The sequence below is a fragment of the Populus euphratica genome, unplaced genomic scaffold (assembly GCF_000495115.2).
Source record: "Populus euphratica unplaced genomic scaffold, PopEup_1.0 scaffold179.1, whole genome shotgun sequence".
In the NCBI taxonomy this organism is placed as follows: Eukaryota; Viridiplantae; Streptophyta; class Magnoliopsida; order Malpighiales; family Salicaceae; genus Populus; species Populus euphratica.
In genome coordinates this window covers 405,667-421,325 of record NW_011500059.1, presented here as the reverse complement: position 1 = coordinate 421,325, position 15,659 = coordinate 405,667, and the positions used below count along the sequence as shown (strand labels likewise).

The 15,659-nt window shown below is 32.1% G+C and overlaps 2 protein-coding genes across 2 annotated transcripts; both read right to left on the bottom strand.

The window, feature by feature from the left end:
* LOC105108025 (UPF0481 protein At3g47200-like) lies at positions 1–1,395 on the bottom strand. The gene has a single exon (XM_011002163.1). It carries the CDS (start codon positions 1,393–1,395, stop codon positions 1–3), a length of 1,395 nt encoding a protein of 464 aa, XP_011000465.1.
* Positions 1,396–4,735: 3,340 nt separating this feature from the next.
* On the bottom strand, positions 4,736–6,464 carry LOC105108022 (UPF0481 protein At3g47200-like). Its single transcript, XM_011002159.1, has 2 exons — positions 6,453–6,464; positions 4,736–6,301 (listed from the first exon to the last, which is right to left on the bottom strand). The coding sequence occupies exon 2, from the start codon at positions 6,212–6,214 to the stop codon at positions 4,934–4,936; it is 1,281 nt and encodes a 426-aa protein (XP_011000461.1). The 5' UTR covers positions 6,215–6,301; positions 6,453–6,464; the 3' UTR covers positions 4,736–4,933.
* Between the last annotated feature and the right edge of the window lie 9,195 nt (positions 6,465–15,659).

The window sequence follows — 15,659 nt, the reverse complement described above, 5'->3', positions numbered from 1 at the left end:
TTAATCATTATTATTGCGAGGGAATATAGCGAAATAGCTCTGAATGGCAGTGAGTACAATGGTAAAAGTTGCAGCAACAAGTGCAATAAAGCTCCAAGGACTGCTAAAATAGGCATGCATCCACTCAGCTACCCATTTCTTGATGATGTTCTTGCGGTCCAGTTCGATTCGCCTTTTCACATCACTATAAGCGTAAGGGTTGGGCACCAGGTTTCGAGACATCTGATTGAAGAGATCAGCGACCTCCTGTTCACGAACAAATATGTTGAGAACACCCTCTGATTGCAGCACCTTCACGTCTTCGACATCTTGAATCAACGAATCCAGGAAGCATGCGTAAGAAGTGACCCAAAGTTCACCAGATGCATCACAGCATGTTTCATACGCTATCAAGTTTAAGAGCACGGACTTGAATGACTCTTCTATGGTTATTGGCGGAAGAATTAGTTTGCTGCCACGGACTGATGATTTGAACTCCACATCTGAGTAAGCGTTAGTCCAGTTTGGCCTGAAGCGAATCCCCACTTTTCTGAGGTCCTTGGCGGACCGGTAAGAGTACCAGTCACAGCTTCTTGTAGAACAATGGATGCAGGCTTCTTTGTTGATGTGATCGGTATGTAGAAGTCCAAGGAGATGGACAGGCTGATGCTCTTCTGTTTCTTTCTTTCCCCACGTTTTTTGAGGTTGTTTCCAAATACATTTTCCAGCAAACTTCTTTATCATTTCCTTGAATGACTCTTCTCGAGGAGGAAGTGCACGAATGTGCCTGATGAAATCGTTGATCAGTTTATTACCTCCTCCATCTTCTCCTTTTCCGAACCTCAAATTCATCAATGACAAGATGACTTGGAAAGGGAGTTGGTTCTCTAGCAGCAACAAGTCCCTTTTAACCAGAACTACCTGATGACCAGGCATCTTTAGATCTTCAGGCCTGCGCAAGAGGCAGAAAATAAATTGGAGAATGAAGCAACCATCAAGAAACATTATCTGAGTGAATTTCTCATCATCAAACTCATCTGTCGAATCCTCAGCATAGCATCTTCTAGCGTCGATTGCCACCTCTGCCACCTTGCAGTAAAAGTCTTCAATGCATATTCCACTATCATCAACGAACTTGCGCGTAAATGTAACCTTGAGCTTCTCCATATCCCTGAGTTCAGGCTTTCCATGGTGATAAGGACCAATGGAGACCAGAGAGGGGTCATAACATTTCTGGTTTGATTGAATGTGTCGAAGCAAACGTGGGACCTTTGGAATCTGTGGCCCTTGCATTTGGTTGTTATCATTCTTGATCTGCCCTTCAGTGATAATGAATGATAGCCACTCACGAGTTTCGCCTGAGAAATGTGAGTTCGCATCCTGTGGGATTGAAATTTTTAGTTCTTCATTAGCCATTATTAGTACAGACTACAGAAGTACTCTACTAAAGAAGGGCCTTTTTTCCGGTTCACTCAGTATAACGTTAACATTTATCCATTTACAGTACTAAACAAAGTTAGATGGGAAGAAGAATCTTACCTTGCTTGGCAATGGGGCATGGGGGATTTTGATCACTGTACTTTAAATAAAAAGCATGAGATCTCCTTTTGAAGAAAGAGTGAGATGAAACTTGAGAAAGGGATATAAATGATTCTGTTAACATGACAAAATTCAGAGCTATAACTTCATCAGGTGAAAGTTATATCCTTGAGACAGATTTGTCTCATAATAGCGTGCGAGATTCTAGCATAGTTGTGGGAGAAGTTTGTTCCTTTTCTTCGTATCAGGTTCGAGCCCTACCGAATATGTTTATCACTTCAGAATATTTAATGAACCGTAAAAATTGTAAGATGTTTAATTAACTATGAGGATTAGTCATGCTACGACCTGAATACCTCATAAAAATAAAAATAAAAAAAATTAATCAGCAATGTTCACTTTAGAAACAAGAGTGAAAGATAATAATTATAAATAAAGTAGATGATTATGACCCATATGAAGCAGATGATTTTGACTGCCAGAAATAAAGTGATAAGATATTCCAAGCTTGCTTTACGGAAAATACCACTGTCGCTTTGCTACCTTATTAGCCGCCAATCTTGACCTCTATTTTTGGCGGTGCTATGTTCCACTTTGATAATTTTAACCATTTTATAATATGTCCTGCTCTTCGCCCCAGGTTGGAAGGAAAGAAAAATATGAGAAAAAAAATTATATTCAACAAGCGCATTTACAAAAAATATATTAAATGAGAAAAATAAATGTTCAAAAAAATAACATCAACTCATAAATTTATACTCTATGCCTTTTGAACAAAAACACTAAATGTAAAAAAAATATAAAATTAATCTCTAATAAATATTAAAAAATAAAATAAAAAAATCATACAAAAAAATATAAAAGAAAAAATATAAAAACTAAAAAAAGATATAATAACACTTGGGTTAACTTACCAAGCATACGGATCACGGGTCAAATAATGAAATTAGAATAACCTCATAAAACAATAAAGAAATCCATAAAGCCTATTCTTAAAAAAATAAATCAAAGTCATATAATGATATAAAAAAATAAAATTAAAAAAAAAACAATGTGAACCAAAATCCAGGTCATTTGATTGGAAGCATTAAACCTAAAAAAATTATAAAATTTTAATTTTAATAAATCAAATACTAAGAGATGAAATTTAACAAAAAAAATTCATAAAAAAAAAATTTAAAAGATAAAATAGCAATTAAAAGAATGGAGAGCAGATTTAAAAAAAAAAATAGGATGGCTTATTATTTTTGTTGAAAGATTAAATTAAAAACAAAAATCAATTTCACAAAAGAATTAAAGAAGAGACCACCAAAAAATGAAAATTAAATTTAAAAAAATTAAAATAATAAAAATAATTATTAAATGATGAAATTGTAAATAATTAAAATTTTACAAAAAAAAAGAAAATAAAATAAAGAATCAAGGCCAAATTTTTTTAAAAATATTTAAAAAATATAGATTAAAGGAAGTAATTAAAAAATATAAAAAACTTATAAAAAATCAAGGATAAAAATTAATAAATTAAAAAAATAAAAAATGATTCGTAAATATAGTCAACCAGAAAAATTGCTTTTAAATTTTAAATGTTAAATGTGAATTTTCATCAAAACCCAACACGTGTTGTTTGGCGGGGGAGAGAACGGCACGATAAGTTGAATGACATGATCAAAACAATTTTTTCTGCCTTGCACCTAAAAAGAGCTTTTTTATATATTTTAATTCGTGTAAAAAATTAATTTGCCCCTCAATCAACCTAATATAAAAAAAACAATAATAATAATTACAAAAAAACAACAGAAAATACAAAACTAAAATTAAATTTAATTTGTTTTTATACAAATTGGCTTATTGTGTTTCCCTCCTCTATTTTATATGGGATTTGCCCAAATACTCTTCTTCAAACCATAGACCTATCCACCTGGTGAGAGATTCAGCAAAATAGGGACCGAAACCCTTCAGATTCCTGACCTATTGATTGTTGAGATCAGAGTTTAGGAAGGTCGTTCAAGATGAATGGGTCTCATCTATGTCCTTGACAACTGGTGGAGGAAAGATTGTGAATAATATAAAGGCTTTAAAAGAATCTATTAAATTGTGCAACAGTGATTCAATGGGTAACATTGATGGGAAGATCAAAGCCTTAGAGCTGGAATCTGAATCCTTTGAGGGTTATAAAGAAAGCAGAGAGTTTATCAGCAAAATAATTGGCAAGAAGCAGACTGGTTGTTATTGAACTTGGAATTCTGTACCGAATGCAGGAATCGATTTGGCATCAGAAATCAAGAGTAGTGTAAACTTGGAGACAAAAACACTAGATTCTTCCACATAACTACCACTGCAATGATGAAAAGGAATTTTATTTTTTCCTTGAAAGTGTATGGAAAGTATATGTCCAAGCTTTCTGTCATGTTTTACGAGCTCTACTCCCTGGATAAAAGGTATCGACCACCCTGATCGAGTTTGGAATTTCAGAAATTATTACCTTCTTCTTCATCTGCTCTGGAAGTTTCTTTTACAGTGGAAGAAGTTAAGTCTCCTAGTTGGTAATAAGGCACCTGGTCATGATGCCATCAATTTCTTTTTCATAAAGAATTAAAGCTTGGGACATTGTAGGAGAGGCTGCAAATTGCAACTGTACGCTAATGTCACAAAGTGCATGCAGTGCCAACAATCACAAAGTTTCCACTTCCTTCTCCTTTCACGCTACTGTCCCTTTTTTCTACAATTCCTTCTCTTTAAATCTTATCTTACAATTTGATCCAATTGCCTTTGTCTTTAGAGTTAGTTTCTCCATCTTTTCTAGTTGTTATGTAGTATAGCTATATGGGTCCCTTTCTATATATATATATATATAAAGTGTTCTTTCAGTTATTTTGTAAGAACTGATCAGCCCAGTTTCTATTAATTCACAATATGTGGCGTGACAGCTAGGCCATGCTTTGTGCCACATGTGTCACTTGGGTTTGGTCCTCGTATTAGGATCCACCTTTTGCATTCTCGCCAGCTAGTTAATGTGAGCCACGATTCCTTAAGGCTGAATGAGTGGGCTAAATTATCCAAATTTATAAACACACAAAAGGTAGAAGAACAAGTCATATAATCCTAATTTATCCAAAAAACTAGTGATGGCTTCTTGCAACTGTTATGATTTATGACCGATCATACATGAAGAACGCGCAAGATCAACATTCCAATGAAAGATGCCAGAATATCATCCTACAACCAACATTGCAGCTTGTATAATCAATACTGCTCCTTGAGAAAAGGGAGTTTATTTTACAGAGAGATGAAATGAAGAACAAAGATACACAACGCCAAATTAATAATTCAACTGTCATAGGGAGAAAGACACACACAGAGGCACAGTTGATGTTTAGGAAGTCAAGTGTTTGAATTACATGAAGGAGATTAACACTTAGCCACAATTACCATTGTTATTGAGAGGGAATATAGCGAAATAGCTCTGAATGACAGTCAATACAATGGTCAAAGTTGCAGCAACAAGTGCAATAAAGCTCCAAGGACTGCTAAAATAGGTAAGCAGCCACTCAGCTACCCATTTCTTGATGATGCTCTTGCGGTCCAGTTCGATTTGCCTTTTCACATCACTATAAGCGTAAGGGTTGGGTACCAGGTTTCGAGACATCTGATTGAAGAGATCAGCGACCTCCTGTTCACGAACAAATATGTTGAGAACACCCTCTGATTGCAGCACCTTCACGTCTTCGACATCTTGAATCAACGAATCCAGGAAGCATGCGTAAGAAGTGACCCAAAGTTCACCAGATGCGTCACAGCATGTTTCATACGCTATCAAGTTTAAGAGCACGGACTTGAATGACTCTTCTATGGTTATTGGCGGAAGAATTAGTTTGCTCCCACGGACTGATGATTTGAACTCCACATCTGAGTAAGCGTTAGTCCAGCTTGGCCTGAAGCGAATCCCCACTTTTCTGAGGTCCTTGGCGGACCGGTATGAGTACCAGTCATAGCTTCTTGTAGAACAATGGATGCAGGCTTCTTTGTTGATGTGATCGGTATGTAGAAGTCCAAGAAGATGAACAGGCTGATGCTCTTCTGTTTCTTTATTTCCCCACGTTTTTTGAGGTTGTTTCCAAATACATTTCCCAGCAAACTTCTTTATCATTTCCTTGAATGACTCCTCTCGAGGAGGAAGTGCACGAATGTGCCTGATGAAATCGTTGATCAGTTTATTACCTCCTCCATCTTCCCCTTTTCCGAACCTCAAATTCATCAATGACAAGATGACTTGGAAAGGGAGTTGGTTCTCTAGCAGAAACAAGTCCCTTTTAACCAGAACTACCTGATGACCAGGCATCTTTAGATCTTCAGGCCTGCGCAAGAGGCAGAAAATAAATTGGAGAATGAAGCAACCATCAAGAAACATTATCTGAGTGAATTTCTCATCATCAAACTCATCTGTCGAATCCTCAGCATAGCATCTTCTAGCGTCGATTGCCACCTCTGCCACCTTGCAGTAAAAGTCTTCAATGCATATTCCACTATCATCAACGAACTTGCGCGTAAATGTAACCTTGAGCTTCTCCATATCCCTGAGTTCAGGCTTTCCATGGTGATAAGGACCAATGGAGACCAGAGAGGGGTCATAACATTTCTGGTTTGATTGAATGTGTCGAAGCAAACGTGGGACCTTTGGAATCTGTGGCGCTTGCATTTGGTTGTTACCAGTCTTGATCTGCCCTTCAGTGATGATGAATGCTAGCCACTCATGAGTTTCGCCTGAGGAATGTGAGTTTGCCTCCTGTGGGATTGAAATTTTTAGTTCTTCAGCCATTATTCGTGCAGACTACAGGCTACTACTATAGAAGGCTTTTTTCTTGTTCTTTCAGTACATCGTTAACATTTATCCATTGATAGTACTAAACAAATTTAGAAGGGAAGAAGAATCTTACCTTGCTTGGAAGTGGGGGGGCATGGGGGTTTTGATTACTGTACTTTTACTAAAGCATGAGATCACGTTTTTAAAAAGAGTACTATGAAACTTGAGATTGGGATGAAAATGATTCTTTTTGGATGACAAAATTCAAGATCTAGAATGTCATGAGGTGAAAGTGACACACCTGAGACAGATTTGTCTCACAATAGAAAGTGACACACCTGAGGTGAAAGTGACACACCTGAGGCAGATTTGTCTCCATAGAAAGTCTTGATTGAAAATAACAGAAAAAACTTCTTTTTTTTTTCTTTCATAAAATTAGGAAGTTATTATTGAAGGTAAATTGATTTTTAGAAATTAATTGGTTATATTAGTTAATCAATTGAAATTGAGCATCAATTGAATTAAATAAATCACTAATTAAAAAAATAGTTGATCGGTTTAATTGGTAGAATATAATTCTTATTTAAATTAAAATTTTCTTATATGAGTTTAATTCCTTAATTATTTAGGATTTATGCCTACGAAAATGCTTGTACTGCAACATTATTCAATAATACAAAAGGAGAGAGAATAACTAAGAGATAAATACTTAGGTTGCGTTTATTTCCTGAAAAGTGGTTTCCGGAAAATTATTTTTCAAACTTTCCTGTGTTTGTTTGTCATTAAAAAAGTTGGTCAATGGAAAACACTTTCCAGTCAAAGAAAAATTTGATTTGGTTTCCAGGAAAGTGTTTTCCTTTTATTTTGGACAGAAAACACTTTATAAAAGTTGTAAAAAATTTAAAAATATCATATTATTTGCTGATTATATCAAATTTGATTCTCAAACTTTTGATTGCTATATATATATTATTTTGAATATTTTTTTTTCAATTTCATCCATTAGAATTTAATTTTTATATTAATTTTAGTCCTCATTTTTATAATTGTTATTTTTTTTCACTTATTATTTTTTAATTGAAATTTTTTTATCTATCAAATTTGGTCCTCATTTTTTTGATTATTACATATTTTATTTGAAATAATTTATGAAATGTTAATTATTATTATTTTAATTTCTTCATCTTTCAATTTTTTAATTTTTTAGATTTGATCTCTATTATTTTGATTATTTTTAATTTTATTTGAGATAATTTATAAAATTATATTTTTTTCAATTTCATTCTCATTCAAATTTTTAATTTATAAGATTTATTCCTCATTATTTCAATATGCTTGAAAAAAATAAAACTTTAATAAGTTATTTTTCAGCTTATTTTCCATGACATAACCAAACTCTGGAAAGTATTTTTTAACTTATTTTCCATTACACTACCAAACATCGGAAAATAATTCACTTTTCTAAAATTCATTTTCCAAAATAAAACTACTTTCCAACAAACAAACGGGGCCTTAATAGAAAAGGAGAAGAAAGCTGCCCTATTACTAGTGCATGATGAAAGAATGCAAGGCAAAAAGGAACATGTGATATCTAGACAATAAAGTCAATAACCATATGAGTGGAGACAAATACAGGTTCATAGAGCCTGATGAAGTGATTAGAGATAATATCATCTTTGTTGATCATTCAAAGGTTGTCATCAAAGAAAAATATACGGTTTTGATTAAATTGAAAAATAGAAGTCATCAATTTATTAATGATGAAGAAGAGGTATGAGATTGAGATGAAAAATCATACTTTGACATTACTTGATACTAAAAGGGTTATAATTGCAAAAGTAGCTATGGCAAATAATAGAATATTCTTGCTAAACATAGAGATAAATGTGCTTAAATGCATGTATGAAGGATAAGACTTGATTCTGGCATAGGATACTTGGACATATGATGTTTCACAATGCTTTTTAAGCAAGCCCAACACTACTTTAACTAGGTTAAACTTGGTTTTACCCTAAACACACCACAAAAAAGATAAAATAGCTAATAGCAAAATTAATTAGAACTAAAAGAAAGAAGCAAGAGCATGAATTGTAACAAATAATTAAATGAATGAGTCAAAAATCACAAATTACAAGTATATAAATCGTAACAAGTAATAAAATAAATGAATAGAGTATCATCCTAGATTGTGAGTCAATTTTATCTTTGGCTTCTTTATTTCAATTATAATTGATTATACCTCTAAATTTTGCCTTCTCTCTCTTGTGATGTGTTTAAAGTATCAAAAAACATTTGTTAGCTGTTATTTAAAGGGGTTTTTTTTATAAATGGACTCTATCCTTTAATTGAAAGAAAATCATTTTTCTTCTCTGTCATGAATTCTAATTTTATTTTCTTTATTGATATTGTGAGCCAATTTTAGGGAAGAAAACATGTGAATTAAAACTTCTATATTTCTAAAACAATTATAAAGAATTAAGGTTTCTTTCCAACAAGATTGATCTCACAATTTTTGGACATTGAAACTAGATATATGTGCCAAAACCAAGACAGTGTCTAGGTCAAAGGGATTCAAAGGGATTCTTGGTTTGATTCAAACTTTGTATTTTGACTTAATATTTGGGCTTTAAAACAAAAAAGAAATGATTTTTTTCTTCACATAAAAATTGTAAGCTTATATTTTAACTTTTTAGAATATATATAATATATAAAATAGAATTGTATAACTCTTGTTATAACCTAAAAAACTAATTAGTACTTAAGTTTGTCCATAACAGACTAACCATTATTTCAACTCTCTTTATATTATCTCAAATTCAGCATATTCTAGTAGTTAAATACCTAAAAATTATATCGAATCTCCAATAAGTAAATTATTCTTAAAGATATCTAAAACTCTAAAAATTTTGCTAAAAGTCACACGAAATACTCTAAAATAAAGTGGAAATGACTAAAAATATGTGTGCAATATATTTCCCTGTAAAAGCAGAGCTTTGAAACATTAAAAATGCAAGCCTGCTAATCTGGTGAACAGTTGCAGAAGTGATATAAAACACTCTCAAAGGCTCTCTCATTTTTCCCCTTCTTTTCTTTTCTATTCAAGGGGGTTATACCAAGAACAGTCATTGCCATTGAAAATAAATGACATGAAGTTTTAGAAGCAAGGCCCGCTACAAGTTCTCTCCGTAGACCTGCTGCCACTCCATCAGCCAAGGTTTCTATAGGTATATGTATGCCCTCTTCCACTGATCATTTATGCAGAAAGAGAATTACGCTATAGCAAAATGCAATTATGCAATTTCTATTTATTTAAGCAGAAAAGCATGTATAAAACAACAGAAGGTAGTGCATTTAGCTTGGCAGATTTAAGAGCCTTACTGTAAATATAGACGAAGGCAGTATAAATATTCTTCTCTGCAGAAGCATCATACCTTAGACCAGTAATTGCATCAAACAAATTTTTCATCAGCTCTCCATATCTTTCCAACTGATCCAAACAATTTAGCTATTAGCTCTCCATCTTCTTCAGTCGCAGATGCACCCAAGCTCACATTTGTTCATAAAACAAGTTAGAAATCACCTTTTCCCAAATTCATACAAAATTGCAAGTTCAGAGGTGCATATTATCACACAAAGAAGATGAATGAAAGCATTTTGAGAAACAAGACAAGGTAAAATCTTTCAGCTTTTAAGTTGTATTGAAGACAAAAATTAGACCACCATCATGATTTGGTAACATATAACATTGAACACAATATTCTTTAATGCAATAGCATGTGTAATGTTTCTCGATTAGTATTGATTACTGACGCAAAACCAATTGCTAGGATATGAAGAAAAAAATTACTTGTTGCTGCCTCACACATTACATCCATTCTGTATATGCTAAAATAATATGTTGTTATATTGTTGATCACCGTAAGACAAGACATAAACTATTATGGATGTCACTATTCAAAGTACGATGTTATAGTTGTTTTCTGATTTCAACCATTGAACTTAAAAGATCATTGCTATGAAATTAAATTTCAGGTTGTTGTTGAGAAAATTTAAAAAATATATATTAAAATCAACACAAAAAGGTAGAGTCTTTTACATTAGTTATTGAAGTTTTACTTCCCTATTTTCTAGAATTTTACATTACAATATTGTACTTAATTTTTAGAATATTTAAACCCTGAAAAATTGAGAGAGCACAGAGGAAATCATTGAAAAAGAGAAGAAGAAAAAGTTTTGGTTGTCATCATAAAAAATAAAATAAAAAATCGATATTGATTTAAGGTGGTTTGTTTTTTTAAAAAAAAATTCAATAAATGTGATTTTTCTTTTTAAACATGTCTTTTGAACCGTGAAAATTGAAAGTTTTTATTTTTTTAAATTAATTTTGATCCTTTCTTATTAATTTTTTATTTTTATTTCATAATATTGATCATTAATATAAGTTCTTTGAAATATGAACCTTAAATGATCATGTGCTCGCTCTAGAAGAAAAAACAATCAAGCTTCAAAATTAATTTTCTCTTGTCCATTGTATTGAAATTTACATGTTGAAAATTATTTACTTTTTTTCTATCCCATTGCATGGTATGTTAAAGTTTTATTTAGTCTAAATTGGTGTTGAAAGTTCATTTCAAAGCCCCTAACTCAAAATTACACTCAAGAAAACATCAGTAAAAAGCGACCCTGAACAGATTGATTTAGCACACAATGCCCTCTGCTCTCATAGCATTAGCCTAAATGAGATCATCTTATGTCTTACAAGCTGACAGAATTCATTACAATTTAATTCCCTTCCTGAAACATTACACATTCTGTTGAATAAGAACTATATATAGTTTCTACATCATCGCAGCAGCATTAGCCTGTTGAATTATTCCTGGGTGGGTGCATTGTATAGTACGTCTGAGTGGCGGTAAGAGCCAAACCAACAGCGGCGGCAGCAAATGCAATGAAGGCCCAAGGACTATGAAAATAAGTTCGCTGCCACTGAGCTACCCATTTCTTCACGATGCTCTCACACTGCTCATTTATCTCTCTTTTAACATCATTATAAACACTAGTATCAGGTTCAAGAAAACTGCCCATATGGTTGAAGAGATCCGCAACCTGCTGGTCAGGTCCACGGAAATTAATAATTATGCCCTTTGATCGCAGCTCTTTCACGTCATCAGCATCGTCAATCAGCGAATCCATGAAACATATGTAAGAAGTGACCCAAAGTGGATTGAGTGCAGCAGATGCCTCGTAGGCCACTAAGTTGAAGAGCATGGACTTTGTTGACTCATCTATGGTAATTGAAGGAAGCTTCAATGTTCCATAGAAAGATGATGACTTGAACTTGACATCCGTCAAAGCACTCGTCTGACTAGACATGAAGTGGATTCCCACCTTCTTAAGTTCCTTGGCAGTATAATACAAGTAATGGCCACGCCTTCCTCGAGCAACTGGCTTGCACTTTGTAGGAATGAATTTCTTAAGACAAGTGGCCAAATAAGACAAGCAATGGCCGCATCTTCGTGAAGACGACTTGCCTTTTATGTAGTGAGAACCTATGAAAAGAAAATATAGAAGTTGAAGAAGATGGGCAGGTTCTTCATCAGGCTGCCATTGCGAATCATATCCTGAGGCTTGCCTCCCCTTTCTTAGTAGTAACCACAAAAGCCAAGCTGGTATCAGGAGACATAATTCCATCACGGCAAATGCTGGCACCATGCTCAAGAAAACCAGGTCATGATTATGGCTGCTAAAAGTGCGTGATAAAACAAATGGAAGAGCAATTGGAAGAAACATTAACAGGAGACTAACGGTAGACCAAAGTAATTTTCGAGTCCGCAATGGTTGATCTTTCGGGTTGAGAAAATGGAAAAAAAGAAAATCATTCACATGTTTCATTCCATGATTAGTGCCATCTTTTTCGTACCTCAGACTCGTCAGTGATTTCAGGACTGGAAAAGGAATCTGGTTCTCCAGTAATAACAAATCCCGCTTCACACCAGCAACTTGCCGATCAGTCATCTCTAAATTTTCATAATTATGTGTCACGCAATGGATGAATTGGAGAATAAAGCATCCATCAAGAAACATCATCCGGGTGAGTTGCTCGTCATCATAGCCTTCAATGTCGATCTCGTTGTAAAATCCTCTTGCGTTTTGGATACCCTTTTCTACTTCTTTGTAGACGAGTTCTATGTTTTTTCCACTATCTAGGATGAATTGGCGAGCCATCGAAACCTTTGGAATCTCCTCTTCTCTGAGATTGTTATGATGACTCGGAGAGTGATAAGGCCCAATTGAGACCATCAAGGGACTGTAGCATTCCTCGTTTTCATTTCTAAGCTCGTCTGAAACTTTCGGAATCTTTGGCACGAGTGGCTGGTTGTTCTTAGTGTCTTTGACCTCTCTCATTATGAAACTAAACCACGAAGAACGCTCATTCTTTTTCAATGAGTAATTTTCTAGTGTTTCATCCATCTTCAGCTCTTGAGGTTGGTTGTTATGAATCCCTACCTCTTTGTTGATCAATGGATCAACCCTTATTTCACTTAGTTGTGTTTCAGACATTGTGGACACAGACTACTAAGCACCAGCATGTGAAATCATATACCAGCATGTGAAATCATTGAGAAAATATCGACTTAGATTTTGTGGACAATAACAAAAGAGAAAGGGATATGTGCATAGAAACAGCAAAGACTAATTTGAAAAACAACAAAACTATCTAAATCACATACGACATGTGTCATCACAGAATTTATCAACTTAGTTTTTATGGACACTAACAAAAGAAAGGGAAATATGTATAGAATCTGCAAAGAGTGATTTGAAAAGCATCAAGGAAAATGTCACTATCATATACCATATACCAAAATGTCGCATCATAGAAAAAAATACCACATCGCTCAAGTCTCGCCCATCCTTTAATTATCTTGTTTTTTATTTTTTTAAAAAAAAAATTCACCAAAATAATATTATTTTAAATTTAAAAAATAAATAAATTAGGATTAACTGAAATTGACGCTAATGATTTATGACATAAATTTTATCTTAAGTTAAGTTATGTTAGGTTTAAAAACTATATTTAAATGAGCATGCTAATTGTTGGTATAGTTTATAAGTAAATAAAGAAAAAAAATTATTGTCTAGAAAATTAAATGAAAGTCATAATAGATAAGCTCTCTTAATGAACTTTTTAATATTATTATTTGAATATTTAGAATATAAAAAAGATTACACTTAATACTTGAAACTTAATTGGTTAATGAGATTATTTATTTATTGAGTTATTTTCTTTTAATTTTCATGATTAGCTTTGATATTCATGACTATTAGGATATAAATAAATAACAATTATTTATTTTATATAATTATTATATTAACAATCATATAATTTCATTAATATATTTAAAATCTATATAAACATATTACTATACATAACTACGCAAAGCAAAGAGAAATCATATATAAAAAACAATATATTTTATTTTTTTATTTTTTTATTAATTTAGAAATTTGTATATTTTAGTGGTGTTATCCTTGCATGACACTTTTAAACGAATTAATTTTATTTTTTATTTATTTTCATACCCAAATAGTTAATTATTATCTAAGCTACTTGAACTAGAAACGATAACACCCATCTGAATCACACTATCAGATAACATCTAAAGGGGTTTTTATTTCCACATGTGTCTCTTTGATTTTTTTTTTTTATATATAAATCTTTTAGCTTTAGACTCTTGTCAATTAAAGCTTTGAAAACTAAATTATAAAATTTAACAAATATTAAACCCCTTTAATTTTTTTACCCATTAGAAACTAGGTTGCATGGGTAAGCATGGGTAAGAAAAAAATTTAGGTTGATTTTGTTTATTACTCAAGTTTTTTTTTTAATTTGATCCTTCTAGATGTGGTTTTTTTTAATTGACTTAATGATTTACAGTAGTTGCTTAGATATAAGGATCACGCAATATCAACAAAAAGTTTCAAAGCATTTGGTTGATGCTCAAATTATCAAAATAAAATGAAATTTTGTTGATTTTAAACAATTAAGACTTGAGATATCAAATTGTATACTAAAACAAATACAATGATTAAAGTTAACAGACAATTAAAGATTGGATGGCACATGTAATGCACGTCCCTATCACTCGTCCCTATAAGTGATGCAAGTCGCAGTGCTCTAGTGGCACATGTGGTTTTCTCAAGTAGTAAAACAGTCTTCCATGATTTTGAAGGAAGCATTATAGCATGATATTTCATCTAAACAACATATGTGACATAAAGATCGAACGTTTGTTGTTGCCAACACTTTTTTCTTTCTCTCTTCTCTATTTAAAATTCATTGTGACATATCCATAGAACAAGGTTGTCCTCTTATTTTATTATTATTTCAAATTCAATCATCATTATTTTAATTGTTAATATATTTTTTTTATTCTTTTATAAAATTTTATTTTTTTTCATTTTCAACTTTTAACCCAAAATCTTAAGTTGTCTTCTTTTTTTTTTTCAAATTATATCCTCAATATTTTGATTGTTATTTTTTATTTTGAACCCTTTTTCAAATTAATTATTTTTTAATTTCATCTTTTAACAGTTGTTTTCTTGATATGGTGGTTTTGGTTTCAAGACTTGGGTCATAAATTTAAAAAGTTGATATCTATCTTTTTCAACGATTGATTTTTTAACTGACTTTCTTTTTCAAACTCATCCTTAAAAAAAATTAAACTTTATTTTTGTTTTTAATTTTTTTTTTATAGGATTATTCTAATCTTATAGCATGGGTTGTGGATTTGATAAGTTAGCTTATATTGACTTTAGCTTTTTTGAGAGATATTTTTTTTAATTTAATATTTTTTTATTTCTCACATTGGATTAGTTTTATAATTGATCATCATAATTTTTTTTCATTTCACCTTTTATTTGGTTATCTCATTTGCATGATCTAGATAGCGAGGTTTGGTGAGCTTTCCATGTTTTGTAGGGTTTTTTTTTTGTTTGATGTTTTTTATTTCACCCTTCTACATTGGGTTTATTAGAAATTAAGGTTTGTAATTTTTTTTATTTGTTTTATGTTAAATTATCCTAACCCTATACTATAAATTAAAAGTTTATGTTTTTTTTATTTAATTAAATAATACTAGTTTATTTGATCTTGTTAAATTTATGGTCTGAATTATAAATTTTTCTTACTTCTTTAAAATGCTATTATAGCATCTGAATATCTATTTTTTTACACTGAAAAAATTAATATAGCTCGTGAGGCCACCAATCTAGTAAATGCTATTGGAATAAGTGAACTAGATAGTGTTTTCCGATTAAATGGCCAAGTTGATAATAT